General features: G+C 65.7%; 1 protein-coding gene across 1 annotated transcript in view; it reads left to right on the top strand.

Annotated features, from left to right (window-relative positions):
• Positions 1-15,382, top strand: part of CLEC16A (C-type lectin domain containing 16A) — a 117,669-nt gene that overhangs the window by 60,766 nt on the left and 41,521 nt on the right. Inside the window, exon 18 of the mRNA XM_056107411.1 lies at positions 584-704. Coding sequence (XP_055963386.1) covers positions 584-704 — 121 coding nt within the window. The remainder of the gene's footprint in view (positions 1-583; positions 705-15,382) is intronic.

The following is a 15,382-nucleotide window of genomic DNA, read 5'->3' as shown; positions in this document are numbered from 1 at the left end:
GGGCAGCTGCCCTAAAGGTCAGGGCAGAGTGGGCCCGGGTGGAAGGTGGCTTCCTCCTGCTCGCAGATGGCCACACTGGGCCCTGTCCAGGTCCTCTTCCCTGGCCAAGAAAGCCAATGCTGGTGACACCGCCTCTGTCCCCCACCAGGCACACTGGGGACTGATGTCGTGGGGCCTGTCAGGGTCCAGTCAGCACCATCAGGCCGAAGGCCACCAGGAAGGGGCTTCACAAGCTCGGGGCCTCTGAGGCCACTGGGCTCTTCCCCAGGGCTCGTGTCCTCTCTGTGGTCTGGGTTTCAAGGCTGTGTCCTCGACCCCCCTGGGTCTTGCAGAGCGGTCCAGCGGGGTGACCAGGCGCCCCGGGGAAGGTGCTGGCAGGTGACAGGGTCCCTGCCGGGGGTCAGTGGCTGGAGCCTGCACCCATGGACGCCTGCACCGGCTCGGTCCCTGGAGTGCTTCTGTCTCACACTGGACCCCCCCCCCCCAACTCAGCTCTGGCGCCGGCAGGGGAGACTGCAGGCTCCAGGGACAGAGCGCGCCCATCGGTGACCCCCCTCCCCTCTGCCCTCTGCCCTGTGTCCAGGCCATCCGGGTGTTCTTCATGCTCCGGGCTCTGTCACTACAGCTGCGCAACGAGCCGGAGACCCAGTTGCCGCTGACGCGGGAGGAAGATCTGATCAAAACGGACGATGTGCTGGACCTGAGTGAGTGGGGGCGCGGGGCCGGGGGCAGGAGGGCCGATGCACAGGGGCACACGCTTCTGGGCCTCGGGTGTGGCTCCGTGACCGGGTCCCAGCCAGCTTCCCCAGACAGGGTCCCCGGCCCTCGGCACGGGGGTTCTGCCCTTTGGAGCCCGGGTGGGGGCATGCAGGGGATCTGCGGAAGGGCCCTAGCTCTGGGAGGTAGCTGAGCATTCGTGGGACGATTCCGGTGTTGAAAGGGGAGAGGTTTGAAGAAGAGCCGGCGTTTAGGTGTCGAGGAGGCTCGGAGGCCAGCCTGGTACCCCGGGCTGTATGGAACCAGGGGCTTGTCTGTTCCGGGGGAACTGAAATCTTGAGAGGCCGCGGGTGTGAGCCGTAACTGAAACTGGATTCGCATAGCGTCCCCTTTCTTCCTTTGCTCTGCGCTAGGTGTATGCCGGTGCCGAGACGGTTCGGGTCTTACAGGCTTGGTGAGGGAACCGAACTTTCTGGTGCCAAGAGACCACCCAGCTTGGACTGGCTTAGGAAGATAAGGGGGCAAGTCCCGGAGCCGGGCCACCTTCAGATATGGCTGGCTCAAGGTGCCCGAGCCGGTGGCTGTCGCTCCCAGCCCAGTGGCACACGTGAAAGCGGGCACCAACCCCGAGCGGTAACGCGTTTCGAGTACGCGCTGCTGGAGAGAGACGCGCGTGTGCTGTTGGTTGGTTTCGCTGGGGGTGTGTGGTCTGTGCCGCTGCTGTCAGGGGAAAGTGTCCCGTGCTTGGATGCAGAGGCGGGCACCCGCCAGAGCAGGTCTGAGCAGGCGTCCGCGTGTGCGGCTGAACGGCAGCGGGGCCCGCGTTTCCGAGCTGCGTTTTGACTCTGGCGCCGTGCTCGGCCTCCCTCCACGGGATCGCGGTGCGGGAACGAGCTGGCCCCGCTCGGCGGCAGCCCGGCTTTGGCTCACCGAGCTGGGGAACACCGTAAGCATGGCCTCTGAAGCCGTGCCGCCTCCCTGTGACCAGGACTCGGGGTCAGGCAGGCAGGGGGGCCGTGGGGGAGCCCCAGGGACCCAGCAAGAAGCCAGCTGTGCCTCAGACCCCGGTGGTGGGTGCTTTTCGTGTCTGTGCCAGGGAGGGAGAGGGAGTGGGCAGGCGAGCGAGTTGGGCTCTCTGAGCGGAAATCACGACTCCCGGATGGCCCGCCGTCCCCTCCCACGTCTGATGCCCTTTCAGCCGGCGTCCTCCTCCGCGATGGCAGATGGCAGACTCATGGTGCTGCCACCGAGTGCTTGCCGGCTAAGGACTCTGGGTTCCTCCTCCACATTGCCACCTGCCCGCCTGGAGCTGCTGCAGCTTGGCGGCTGCCAGGGCTGAGACTAGGCGACCAACCCCAAGAGGGGCCGAGACCCCTGCGTGCTGTGCACCCCGGCCCCCGGCCCCCGGCCTCTGCTCTTCTTCATGCAGTCGGGATCATCAGCCATGACCCAGCTGAGGCTCTCCAGGCTGTGAGGCCCGGGTGGTTCTGGAAAAGTCTGCCAGGGACTGTCGGGGACCGACCGTGGGACCCCTCGGTGCTGGTGACAGAGTGCCGGCTGGCTTGGGGGGCATCAGGGCTGCTACGGGGCTCCAAGAAGCTGGCCTCTTCTCTGTGAAACGTCTGCCAGGCAGCCCCTGCATTTCCAGATCCTGGCCTGTGGCCCACCCCCAGCCAAGCCCGTACCGTCAACATGCCCCAGGCCGTTTGCCGTTTCCACTTGGGTTCTGTCAGAACCGAGATGGCTGTTCCTCAAAAAAGAGTCTTGCAGCTGTGTGTGAGAATCCTGGTCACGGCGTCTGCCAGGGAGCCCCCCGCCCCTTTCTCAAGCCCCCCGGAATGTCCATTGATGAGCAGGCCTCGGGCTTCTGGTCCGAGTCACTTGCCAGGGGCCGGGGCCAGCCCAGTTGGTGCCCAGCGATTCCCCAGGCCAGTGAGAGGCCTCTGGGCGTCGGGTTGCCTGCTCGTGCTTTCGTGAGAGGTGCTAAGACCAGTCCAAGCTTCCTGCTCTGCCGTTTCGTGAACAGGCCGGGTCGGTGGCTGCCAAGCGTGGGGCGCCGTCCGGGAGGACAGTCAGGGAGCCGCGGGGGCGCTGCCACCCGCTCGCATCAGTCACGGGAGCTGCTCTCCCGGACGGTGGGCGTTGAAAGGCAGTGCCCAGAGGAAGTCGGGGGCCCGGCGAGCGGCCCTGCCACCGAGCCACAGACCTCGGATGTGTGAGGCTCCGTGGAGCAGTCAGCCAGTCTCAGTGCGGGGGGCCCAGACCCCCGCATCCTGGGGTGTAGCCGGGCTCGCGGCTCTGCAGCTGCTGTCACTGTAGCCCACCCTGGCCCCGCCCACCCCAGCCGGCTGCCCTGAGCCTGCCCTCCCCTCCCCTGGCATTCGAGCCCCCAAGCTGGTGGCTGAAGGCGGCGGCACAGTGGGGCCCAGACGCGCTCAGCGTCAGGAGGGGACCTGGGACGGCAGCCGCGTCTTCTCACGTCCAGGCTGAGCGCAGAGAGCAGCGCCCAGTGTGGGGACAGGGGCCGCCAGCTGCTGCCCCGGGCGGGGGCACCCACGGCAGGGCCAGGGATGGGTAGGGTGTTTGGGAGCGGGTTCCGTGTGGTCAGTCTCGGCGCTGGTCCGCTGCAGGGCACTCCCATGTGCCTCCTCTTGTGGCCCTGGGCAGTAGGGGGCTGACTGCCCCTCCCCAAAGCCTCCTGGCCTGAACCCACACTCAGTGCGCACCTGAGGGCCAGGTTCTGTCCGTAGCTCTGTTCGGCACCGGCCCGGGGGCCCCAGGCTCCCCACAGCTGCCCCCCACCTCTGCACCCTGGTTGCCGGGGCAGCTCCAGCCGCCGGATGGAACCCGGGGCTCCCCCTGACCCTCGTCTTGTCCCTCGGTCCCACTTCTGCTGTCTGCACATCCGTGCGGCCGTGGCACAGATGTCGCTGGGTCCGACCAACTCTCCAGCTGCCGGCGGCTTTCATGGGGCTGGGGGCAGCAGACTCTTCACGGGACACTGGCCCGCCCTGTCCCCTGTGGCACTGTGTCCGCTTGAAACCCACGTCCAAGGCCAGAGAGCCAGTAAGCGGGTAAGGTCCCTGCCTTGCGTGCCACAAACTTCTGGTTCCGTCCCCACGGACCATCCCCTGAGCACTGCCAGGCCTCGCTCCTGAGCACAGAGCCCGGAGTCGTGGTGCGCCCGCCCCCCGCCACCCCCCAAATAAGCAAAACCAAGGCAGCTGGTGGCCTCTGCCCTGCATGACCTCCACGTGGTCCCTCTGTGCTGTCGCAGGAGACACTCAGAGCCCAGCACCTGCGTGGCTGAGTCCCCCCATGCCCCCGGCCTCACTGTGTCTGTACTGCGGGTTTTGGGGACTGGTTCATGCAGGACCCAGTGAGCGACGGGGGCTGAGAAGGCCCCAGACCCCCAATTCCAAGCCCCTCCACCGGTGCTCCTTTCACGTGGACGTGAGCGTGACTGTCTCCCCGGTCCCCTGGTCCCCGTGCCCTGCACTCAGGCCGTGCAGGCGAGCACTGTGGGCCCGAGCGGGCGGCAGCCTCTGCTTGCCGGGCGCGTTTCCAGCAAGCGCGTAATGGAGCGCTGTGGTTGATGGCGGGTCCATGCAGCTCATTGATCTGCTTCTCTCCCACGGCTACCGAGAGGTTTTGTGGTCCCCCCGCCCTGCCCCGCCCCCGTCCAGTCTCGGCCGTCTCCCCCGGCTGCTGAGTGTGCGAGTGGCAGGTGCCTCGCGTCCCAGAGCAGAGAAAAACCACCAGGAGAGGCAAGTCCGGGGCTAGAAGGGATGTTCTAGAAGCCGCTTGGCATGAACCCCTGCCAGCTGTGAGGGCCGGGCTGGGAGACCCTGCAGCTCCCACGGGCCCTGCTCGGGGCCGCAGGCTCGATCCCTGGCACCACCAGAGCCACCCTGTTGGCCCCACCCCCCCAAGAAGAAGAATAACCGCCGGTGTAACCGGGGGTCTCCAAGGCCGAGGGGTATTTTGAAACTTCTCAGCAGAAGAGCTGGAGAAAGTGGCAGGAGGGCCGTTCAGTCCTTGAAAACCAACCCTTATTGTGAACCACTTTATAAAATTTAAAAAATTATTAAAAAACGGGGCTGGAGCCGTAGCACAGCAGGGAGGGCGTTTGCCTTGCACGCGGCCAACCCAGATTCGATTCCCAGCGTCCCATAGGGTCCCCTGAGCACCACCAGGAGTCGTTCCTGAGTGCAGAGCCAGAAGGAACCCCTGAGCATCACCGGGTGTGACCCCCCCCAAAAAAAAATTACAAAAAAAGGAAAAGAAAATCAACCCTGAGTGAAGAGGGCACGTGCAGTGTGAGGGTTGGGGCCTGCGTTACCGACGCAGTGTAACGCCGAGTGCCAGGCTCATTCCTGGCAGACTCGGGGGATTGTACAGGAACTGAACCCCAGTCAGCAGCGTGCGAGGTGCGCGTCCTCCGGACTCAGTCCTAGCTGTGTGGCCGCGGGCGAACCTGCCGGCCTCTCTGAGCCAGGCTTTCTCACCTGTTCAGCGGGAACCTGGTGCTTGCGGCCGATAGCGGCTCACAAGCCCAGGAGTCCGATCCACAAGGGAGAACTGTGCTCAGCACCGTTCCAGCTTTCCAGGAAGGGCCGCTGGACCGCCTCACCGGACGGGGCTGGTCTCTTCTTCGAGGGCTGGGGATCAGCGCCCTGACCTTGACTGTCTGCAGGACATGCCAGGACGCAGGCGCCACTCCTGGTGGCAGATGCAGGGTGATGTGCAGGGAAGGGGGTGCCGGCTGGCAGCGAAGTGGAACCCCTGGGTGCAGGGTGCTGAGTCGGGCTCCGAGGCCCACTGGTTCGGCCGTGGAGTGCTCCGTGTGGTCGCAAGCCCTTCCAGGTCACTGTGTTGTGGGGGATGCTGGCCTGCACTGCCCCGGGGCTTTGCCCTGCCAAGAAGGGAGAGATCGCCTCACCCGTCATCCCCGTCTGCCGACTTGGAACCACCCCTGATCGCCTCTGACCCCAGGGTCTTCGGGGTCCCCAGCCAGGCCCCGCTCTCACCTCCGTACCCCCCAGCGCCGCCACCCCTGGACTGGCTTTCGCTGCTGCCTCAGGCCTCAGGGCTCACTCCTGGCAGACTTGGGGGATCGTACAGGGACTGAACCCCGGTCAGCAGCGTCCTACCCTCTGTGCTCCCACCCTGGGCCTGCTGAGTGCCCTCTGCCACTCCACAGCCAAGCCCGTCCTCCTCACTGTCGTTTAGGGAGCCCCGTCCTGTGCCCGCCGCCCGAGATCCTTCACTGAGCCCCCTCCAACCCTCGTGCCTGGCGCCTAAGGAGCCTTTGGGTGACGCAGTTCCTGCCGGCAAACCCCGGGCTTTCGTTAGTGCCCACAGGAGGGGGCCTGTCCACGTGCCATTTGGGATATGCGTCACAAGAGCCTTTGTTGGTCATTATCGGATATTTGGTCGATTCGGATCATCAGGTTCTCAGTGCACCCCCTCCCCCACGCCCCAGGAATAGAAGGAATCTTAAACCCACTCAGGGTGTTCCCAAAGTGGAGATTATCTTCATTTCCACCATTGAGCTCTCCCGAGTTATTTTTCCGCAGGGTCAAAATACTGCGCTCTCTCGCTCTCTGTCTCTGTCTCTCTGTCTCTCTGTCTCTCTGTCTCTCTCTGTCTCTCTGTCTCTCTCTCTCCTAGGGCCTAGGACCCTGAACCAGACAGCTCGGAATCAAATCCTGTTTGAATTAAACCATCGATTCTCTAAGGGAAAGTATGGAATTAACAGCCCTCCCCCGCCAGGCCCCCCATAAATTAGCCTGTTCTCCGCGGGCCCGGTGCATGACGCCGCTGGCCCCTTTTCAGAAATGAAGTCGAAATACGGAGAAATGAAATTTGTATCTCATCGAGTGACTGGAAATGTGATTATAACACAGCTGTCAGTTTTGTTCAAGTGGGAGATTTTTGAGTAAATCCAATTGCAGCGTTATTTGGTTCCCTTAAAGCGGGGCCATGGAGCGGTTTCCTGCGTATTGATTATTTGATTGGTACCTGTCTGCTGGACCTTTTTTTTCCCCCCAGTACTGCTCATTGATGTGGTTTAATGTATATTCCTGTAATCTGGCCCTGTTTTATAAACTCACCATCATAATTGAGCTGCATTAGAGACACATGCTCTCTTGACCTCTCAAGGTCACCTAATGGCTCTGCCTTTCTGGGGGGCTTTCGGATTGAAGTCGTTCCTCGTTCTGAAAAGGGCACAAACGGGCATCTTCTTCCCGCCTCTGCAGAGCAGAGTTCCCCGGTGCCGTTGCAGGCATCGAAAGGTGAGACTCTTTGCGTTAGCAGAAGCGAGCTCCGAGCTGGTCCCATCCTTGCCTCGCGATTACCGGTTCCTGTCCGTGGGACGAAGGTCGCTTTTCCCGGGTTGCGTTTGGAACTGGGCACAAGTTCGCTTTCTCTGATCGGAGGGGTCTGAGGGGCTCTGGTGTGCTCGGGGAGCCCCTCCCACCCTTGGAAGTCTTCTCTGGGGGCCAGGCAGCAGGGGGCTCAGGACCCCGTCACTCAGGCACTGCCCCTGGCGTCTGTGGCGTGTTGCCAGTGCGCGCGTGTGTGTGTGTGTGTGTGTGTGTGTGTGTGTGTGTGTGGCCAGCGAGGGGAGGGGCTGCCTCCACTCCCCCCCAGGGCTCTGTGAGGCAGTGAGGGTCCCAGGTGTCACCTAGAAGACTGGCAGCTGTTTCCCACTCGAAGCCGGCCCCTCCTGGCTGAGAACATCCCTACCTTCCCAGGCCCTGCCTCCCTCCTCCTGTCCTGCCCGCAAGCTCCGGGCATATCCTGCCGGCCAAGTGGATCCAGAATCTGACCCTGCCCCATCGCCAGTGACACCACCCTCCCGATCTCCAGGGCCCCCACCCTGCCCAGCCTCCTTGCTGGAAACTACCATGATCGGGGTCAGCCCCACTCCCCGCCCGCAGCCCACGGCTCCCCTTGGCCCTGTGACCCCGGGCCTGGCAGTACCTACCAGGCCCTCCCCATGCCCCTTCCCTCCCGCACCCCAATTTTTGCTCCTTCCTGTGCCCCGGGCCACATGTGGCTGGCTGGGGGCTCCGTTGCCTCTCAAGTACTCCCTGGCCACAGCCCCTCTGAGCTGTCTGCCCACCTCCCCCAGCCCGTCAGCAGCCTGGGGCCGTGGGGGGGAACAGGCATTCGACCTCCAGCCTTGGGGTTTCTCATCCACTGCCATGCCCCTGCAGGAACCTTGAAGCTGCCCCAGCCCAGGACACTGTCCTCTGCGGTCCTCCCACCTGGCCCTTCGGGGAGGTCGTGGGGGTCGGATTCCTCCTGGGGAATCCCCCTCACCCCTGCCCAGCCCAGGAGGGCAACTGGGAGATGCGTGTCCTGTGGAGCATCAAGAAAAGGGGGGCGCTTAGACGAGGGTCAGTAGGAGCCGTCGGGAGCCCCGGGAAGGGCAGGCGCGAGGCCAGGATGCCGCCGACACGGGGACCTCCGAGCTGAGACACGGGTCGGTGGGCTCTCGGCTCCCCTGGCTGGCAGGAGGAATCCCAGGGTCTCGGGACTGGCCCCTCAAAGGCACGTCGGCTGTGTGCTGTGCCCGGTGCTGCCAAGGAGTGCTGGACCCATCGAGGGATGTGCCCCAGCTGTGCTTGGCCATGGCCCGGCGGACCTCGGGGTCCCCTCTGGCCCTGGCTGACCCCGGCGCCTGGGAAGTAATTTCACTCGGTAATGCCAGCTGCCGCCGTGTGAGTCATCTGTCCCACGAACCGGGCCCTGGATTTTCTGTCTTTTCCCTGCTCCCTGGGGGAGCCCAGCCTGTGGCCAGTGGTGAGAACCACAGGGTTAGAGAGTGAGGAATGTTCTGGAAGTCTCTTCCCTCCCCTCTCCAGGAGTTCCAGTTTCCGCTCCCCACCCGCACTCTTTTTCAGTTGGTCTTCATTTGGGGCCGCACCCAGCAGTACTCGGGCTCACTGCTGGCTCTAGCTCTGGGCTCACCCCTGCCGGCGCTCAGGGGACCTGTGTGGGGCGGGGAGGGAGGTCGTGGGGGTCGGATTCCAGCTCCTCCCCCTTGAAGCCCTCCAAGCCCATCTGCCAGCTCGCGTCAGGTGAGCTGGCTGTGGTGGCCTGGTGTGGCGGTCCCCTCTCTCCTGCTGCACCCTGGGGGTCCAGCCTCCTTCCAGGCCACCAGGATGGGGGGGGGGGGGGGGGAAACGTGTCCTGCAAGGGGGTGTGTCCTATGAGGGGGAGTGTCCTGCGAAGGGGTGTGTCCTGCAGAGTTATGTCCTGCAGGGGTGCAGCCCGCGAGGGGTGTGTCCTATGGGAGGCGTGGCCTGCGTCTCTTCAGCAGGCTGGTAAAGTCCTCGGTCACTGTGCACGGGAGGGGGCCACAGCTCCACCGCTGGGGCAGGGGGCGCCTCCTCAGAGGGTGGCAGGAGCCCACACGTGGACTGGCAGACGCTGTACGACCTTGACCTATAGGCCCGAACGGGGCACAGACAGGGTCCCTCACCAGTGCCCTCCACAGCGCGACCCTCAAGCCCGTCCCGGCCCCTGGGAGCTGCCAGGTAGACCGGGCAGCTGACCCTGACCCAGATGCGCCGAGTCTGGGGGTGGCCACGTCCGCGGGACTGACCTCCCCTTCCCCCCTCTCCCCCGTCTCAGGCCGGCCCACTGCGCTAGATCGGAGAACCCCGAGTTCTCTGCCCCCCTTTCCTTTCCCTTTCCGTGCCAAGTTCAAGTCCCACTCAAACCCTTCCCCGGAAAAGCCCCTGCTGGCCGGGTTTCCCACCGGGAGCCTCCGAACTCCCTCCTGCGTTTCCCTGTGTGCGTCGCCCTTCGCAGCCCTGGAGCCGCGAGGCGGCCGGCCTGTGTTCTCGATGCACCCAGGGCTTTCCACAGGGCAGCAGACTCAGGAAACCTCCTGTCATTGAAAGGGCTCCCGCTGCCCTTTGCCCCGTGGCTGGTGGCTCGAGGTGGCATCTTCCCTCCTGGCGGGGAGCCAGCGGCCCTGGCCAGCTGTCTCGCTGCGCACGATTCCCACGCGCCCCGCCTCCGCCCTGCCTTGAGACCCCCCCAGCCTGGCATGGGGGGCCCCGACATCAGCCGCGTCCCACCCTCCTCTGGCACCCACCCGGCCGTGTTCAGGGGCCGCCCCCTCACTGTGCTAGGGCCTCTGCTCCCGGGGTCACTCCAGGGCTGGGACCCAGGCGTCCTGGTGGCCACACTGGACCTTTCCCGGGGGCGAGATTGGTGGCCTCCGCTCCATCCGGCGGACCGGGAGAAGGCGAGGTCCAGCAGGGGAGAGTGACCAGTCCTGCTGAGCCAGGACTCAGGACTCGGAAGGCCGGCTGGATCCAACTCCAGGTGGGGACGGTGCCCGGTGCAGGCACTCACGCCCCAGAGCTGCCACCAGTCTGTCTGCCCGCAGCACCCAGACCAGCTGGGCCTGCGGGCAGTGGGCAGGGCAGGGTCCTGGCGGCAGCGTCCAGGGCATCCACGGGAACTTTGGGGTGCCGGGGAAAGGGCCTGGAGTCGAGTATTCTCCAGTGGGCATCCCACAGGTGGGAGCACAGCCAGGGCGTCCTGCATGAGAGCACTGGGGGTGGGGGTCCCCGCGCCTGGGTGGAGGCTGAGTTCCCTACAGCAGACCCCGGTGACCCTGTCTGCACCCACGGAACATGTGGGTGCAGCTCAGGGGACTCCCCCGGCTCGGAGGCATGTCAGCCCCCAGCCCAGCCCCTGCCCCGGGCTCCCCTCTTTCTGTCATGAGGCTGTTTCCCGGACACAGTGGGCAGACCTGCTCCCCCAGTCTGTGGAGGATTTCGGGGGACCAAGAGGCGCCTCCATCTCCCGGGGCCCTGCCTGCCTGCAGTGGTCTCTCAGCCTTGAAAGAAACATTTGCACAGGCCAGGGCCAGTCTTGCTGACAGCGGGGCCGGGCAGCCCCACTGGGTACATGGACCTGCCCGGCGGGGCCCGAGAGCGCGTGGGGGGGCCTCATCTGTCTCTCAGTCAGCTCCGTTGGGGCGGGCGAGGACGCCGGGGGCGGCCAGCTCTCCCATGGGGTGGCAGCGTCTCTGTCTGCTTAGGGAGAAAGCAGGGCTTCTCGGGGTCCTCCCCCCACCAGTCTTCATCTCACGCTCCTGACCCCGCACCCCGCAGCAGCCGGCAGAAGTCCTGCAGACTGAGGCCTGGGCGAGAGCACCACACGGAGGGTGCTTGCCGTGCATACGGCTGACCCAGGTTCAAGCCACCGCATCCCAGGAGCAGTCCCGGTGTGCAGAATCAGGAGGCAGCCCTGAGAATTGCAGGGTGTGACCCAAAAGCAAAACACAAAACCCTGCAGACCCAGCGGCCCTGGGCAGCCCACAGCTCATGGAGCAGGTGAAGCCCCACCTGGGGTGGGGGTGCGGGTCCCAGTCAGCCCCCACCCCCAGCCAGCCCTGATCCCCTAGGGGAGATCAGAAAGAACCCACTTTGGGGCTGGAACAATAGCACAGCCGGGAGGGCATTGGCCTTGCACACGGCCGACCCGGGTTCGATTCCCAGCATCCCCTAGGGTCCCCTGAGCACCGCCAGGAGTGATTCCTGAGTGTAGAGCCCTGAGAAAAAAAAAAAAAGAACCCACTTTTCCAGCCCGGAAGACTCAGATACTGGTCCACCCCCGAAGTCTCCCTCCCGGCTGCAGCAGGGGCCTGGCCAGGCCCTACTGACCACATGTGTGGACTCCGCCGGCTGCGGGGCAGCTGACCCTGGCCCCCCTCAGCCAGGCCGTCCCTCTCCCCAGCTGAGCACCCCCCTGTGCTGACCCTGGCTGATCCCCATCCGTGCGATGTTCTGCCTTTGTGTTCTCCCCGCTGCCCCCCGCGGACCTCCCTGGCCCCCAGCCTGCCCTTCCCGCCCATCTCCCCATCCTCCTGCTGCCCGGTGCCGGAAAGCGGGCGGTGATTCAGGGTCCTCCCCATCCTGGGCAGCCGGGAGAGGAAGCACAACCCAGGCCGTGAATGAATGGGAAGGACGGAGCGAGCCGGGCTGACCAGCCCCGGGCGTTCCCGTAACCCGCCGTGTTCTGACAGAGCTCTGACACATGCTGCCCACAGGGGCCTGTCCCTGCACCAGGAACTTGGAAGCGGGTCAGAATCCGGGCGGTTGGGCCAGCCTCGTGGAGAGAGCCAGCCGCCGCCCCCTTTCCGAGAGGCCCCCGGGAAGCGCTGAAGGCCGGTCAGGACGTCAGCACTGGAGCTAAATCAGACCGAGCCTCACCTGGGGGTCCTCCCCGGCCCCCCGAGGTGGCTTCCCTGGCCAGGAACCTCGAAGCACGTGCGGCCAGGCCCCAGATACTGCGAGGGTAGCACCCAGAGGGCCGCGCTGGGCTCAACCCACTCCCCACTCTGGGGGCCCCAGGGTTGGGGGATGCTCCTGCTCTGCCCCCCCCCCCCCCGTGTGACTCAGCCTACCTGTCAGGACAGCAGGCAGGGATCATGTGTTGGCCTCCTGTGCCTCAGCTGTCCCTGTCCGTCCCTGTCACTTCGCCCAGCAGAGCCTAACCTGACCCAGTGCAGACTGCAGGTTCTGTGGCAGGATCAGAGGCACGGGGCGGGGAGGGGGGGGTCCCAATACCCCTAAGAAAACCTGACTCGGCTGAACCCCGCCCCCTGCCCCAGTCCAGCCCACCTGGTGCTGCAGCCCACCTCTCTCTTTCTACATCCTGGGGTTTTGGTCACCTCCAGTGCCAGGGTTCGAATCCCAGGGCCTCCGTGTGCAAAACGCTCACCTCCGGGCAGGAGCGTCTCCAGATAGACCGGGACCCCCAGCAGGCCGCCATCAGTCTCAGCCCAGGGGACTGGATGCCGCTCAGCTCCCCCGGCCTTGTGGGAAGCCCCTGCTTGCCGCCTTGTCTTGGGGGTTCCGATGTAGACTCACGGGTCCCTACTGCACGGGCCTTGGGCTGGTGCCACCGGGCATGGCTGGCGTCCCTGGGAGAGGCAGTGGAAAGGGGCTCTCCTGCACCCTGCTTGCCCACAGGCCCTGGCCCGGGCATGGAGCCCTGCGGAGGGAGTTCACACGTGCGCACGCCCCTGGAGTCCTCTGTTCCACCAGGCCCAGGGTCCTGGCCGGGAACTGGTGAGATGTGGGCTGCCGGGGGCCCCAGTGGCCACGAGACTGCCCCTGCAGAAAATGCCCACTGTCCCACACCCCCCCCCCACTGACCACTGTCCGTGGCCGGATCCTGCAGACAGAGCCTCACCGGCCGCAGTCAGCCTCTCCCCTGTGCCGAGGCCCGCTCTGAAGGGTCCCGCCGGGTGGGGGCCGCCAGCTCGGGGATGGCTCCGTGGACACCGGCCATTCAGGGACAGCTGCTCCTCTACCAGCGTGTGAGGGTCCCAGCCGGGTCCTGTCTCCCCATAATGAGGCTCCTGGCTGGGCCCTGTCCCTCCCACTCAGCTTGCGTCTCAAGACACACACTGCCCCCCCCCCCCAGCCGCCCCCTCGCACCCGTTTATTTTAAAACGGTACCAGAAGGACGTGTGCTTTGTTCTCTGGGGCCTGGCCAGATCTCCTTGGCGTGAGAGCACTGCGCGGCACCCCCAGCCCTGCCTCCTCAGACGAACCCAGAGCTGGCCCCTGCACGGGGACGGGCTGTCCGGCCCCCGCGCCCACAGGCGCCCGCAGGCGCACACGCACCCATGCCTGGACCCGACGGCTGGACCCTCCCTTTCTCCATCCATCCCTCCCTCCATCCCTCCTGCCTCCCTCCTGCCTGCGTCTGTGGAGTCGGGCACACGGTCTGAGCTGCGGGGAGCAGAGCAGGGACCTGGGGGCTGCTGAAGGGGCTGGACAGCCCCATGGACGCTGACCGCTGCGCCCCGCTCCTTGGCAGAGACTGAGGTAAGCCGCCGTCCTCGGGCTGCAGCCAGACCCCCACACTCCCGGAGGCTGGGTGGGCAGCGGGGCCGCTCCAGGGGACCCGGATCAGGTCCAGGAGGTCAGCAGGGGGGAGGGGGCCCAGGGCCGAAGCGCGTGTCCTGCCTGCCCGTGACCCGGTTCCACCCAGAGGCAGAGGCGAGAGTGGGGCTCGGCCTTCTGGAGCGCGGGAGGGAGCCTGTGTGCTGGGGGCAGTGCCCACCCCCCACCCCCTTTTGAAGGGCTGCCATGAGGTACCGGGGCCATGTGTGCTCTCTCCTGGACTCAAGCTGAGTGTTCCCTCCTGGACTCGGGTCTGAGTGCTCCCTTCTCTGGGAACTAGAACTGCTGGGGCGTTCTGCTGGAACTGGTGGTTCCACCCACCCCAGCACAGCGCCTGAATCAGTCGACCTCCGGGGGCCATGGACTGAGTCTCTGAGGCCACTCAGTGACCGGAGACACCCCCAGGGGAGTACCCCACTATCTGTGCCAGGAAAGCAGGCCCGTGGACTGGTCCAGCGGGTGGCTCTGTGCCCACCGGCTGGCGGGGCTCACTGTGGGGTTGCCTTGGGTGGGCGCTGCACCCCCCGAGGGCGGTTTGGCGGACCCCGGTGGGGACTGTGTCGGCTTCAGCTCTCCCCCAGAAACACGGCCACCTTTTCCCTTCGCGTCCATCCCCTGCCCGAGCACTGTGGGGGGAGCACGCCCTGGGCTCTGGCTGGCTTGGGCTGAGGGTGCCTGGTCCCCTCTGCTGTGTGGCCCGTGGCCGAGGTCTGAAGCCCAGACCCGTTTCTTCTCTATGAAACCGGGCGGTTTGGGGGATCGAACCCCCGTGCCAGAAGCTTCCCAGTCTCGTGGGGGCTCTCACCAGACAGCTCCATGTGGGCAGTGGTCAGTCTCGCTGACTGGGCCTGGCCACCCTGTGCCAAGTGGACAATAGGGCTAGAAGCAGGTAGTGACCACCCCACACGCATATTCACGCACACACGCATGTGTACACGTGCAGCAGTGTCCTGGGAAGCCAGGCTGAGCCGTCCCCTGTCCCCTGAGCCCGTTTCCTCCTGCCCTGTCCCCCCGGACACTTCCTGTCCTGAGCCCCTGCTGCCCTGCCCCGTCGGGGAGCCTGAGGCCGTGGCCCGCTGTGGGCATCTGAAGCAAAGAGGCCAGGCTGGGCCGGGCCAGCGTGCAGACACAGGGTCTCCAGCCCCCGTGTCCTGATCACCAGCCGACTTGAGGGGGGCGCGATGGACACCAGCCTGTCTCCCTGCATGGAAGGGGGGCCGCCGTGGGCCTGGGGAGCAACCTGCTGCCTGGCCCCTGGGGGTAGCCCCCTGGGACCTCCCGCAGCCAAGCTCGTTCCCAGAGGCGACATGGGCCAGGCACGAGGCGCGGTGTAGGGAGAGGACTGAGCTCTGGGGGGGACAGAGGTGAGGGTGGGGGGGGCAGAGGCTGCACTCGGCTCTGCCTGGTGGGGGGGGGGGGCCGGCCCAGTGACAGGCGCCGGCGACTGCTGCCCAGGGAGAATGAATGAAGGGACCCGGGTCGGGTCCCAGACCGACCGTCCCAGCTGACTCCAGCCGCCCCACCCCCACTCCCGACTCCAGCCGCCCGCTGGGAGGGGGTGTGTGCAGGTGGCCTGGGGGGAGGGGGCCCAGGTTGCACAGGGTCGCTCCTCCCTCCAGGCACTGGTTGACACCCCACCCCCGCCTGGCATGTCCTTCCTGAGAACTGACCTCACGCACGGCGTTCTGCAGAAGTGGCCCTGCCCTCTCCTC

The sequence above is a fragment of the Sorex fumeus genome, unplaced genomic scaffold, assembly GCF_029834395.1.
Source record: "Sorex fumeus unplaced genomic scaffold, SorFum_2.1 ptg000165l, whole genome shotgun sequence".
Taxonomy (NCBI): domain Eukaryota; kingdom Metazoa; phylum Chordata; class Mammalia; order Eulipotyphla; family Soricidae; genus Sorex; species Sorex fumeus.
Note: the sequence above shows the minus strand (reverse complement) of the source record. Positions and strands in the feature narration are given on the sequence as shown.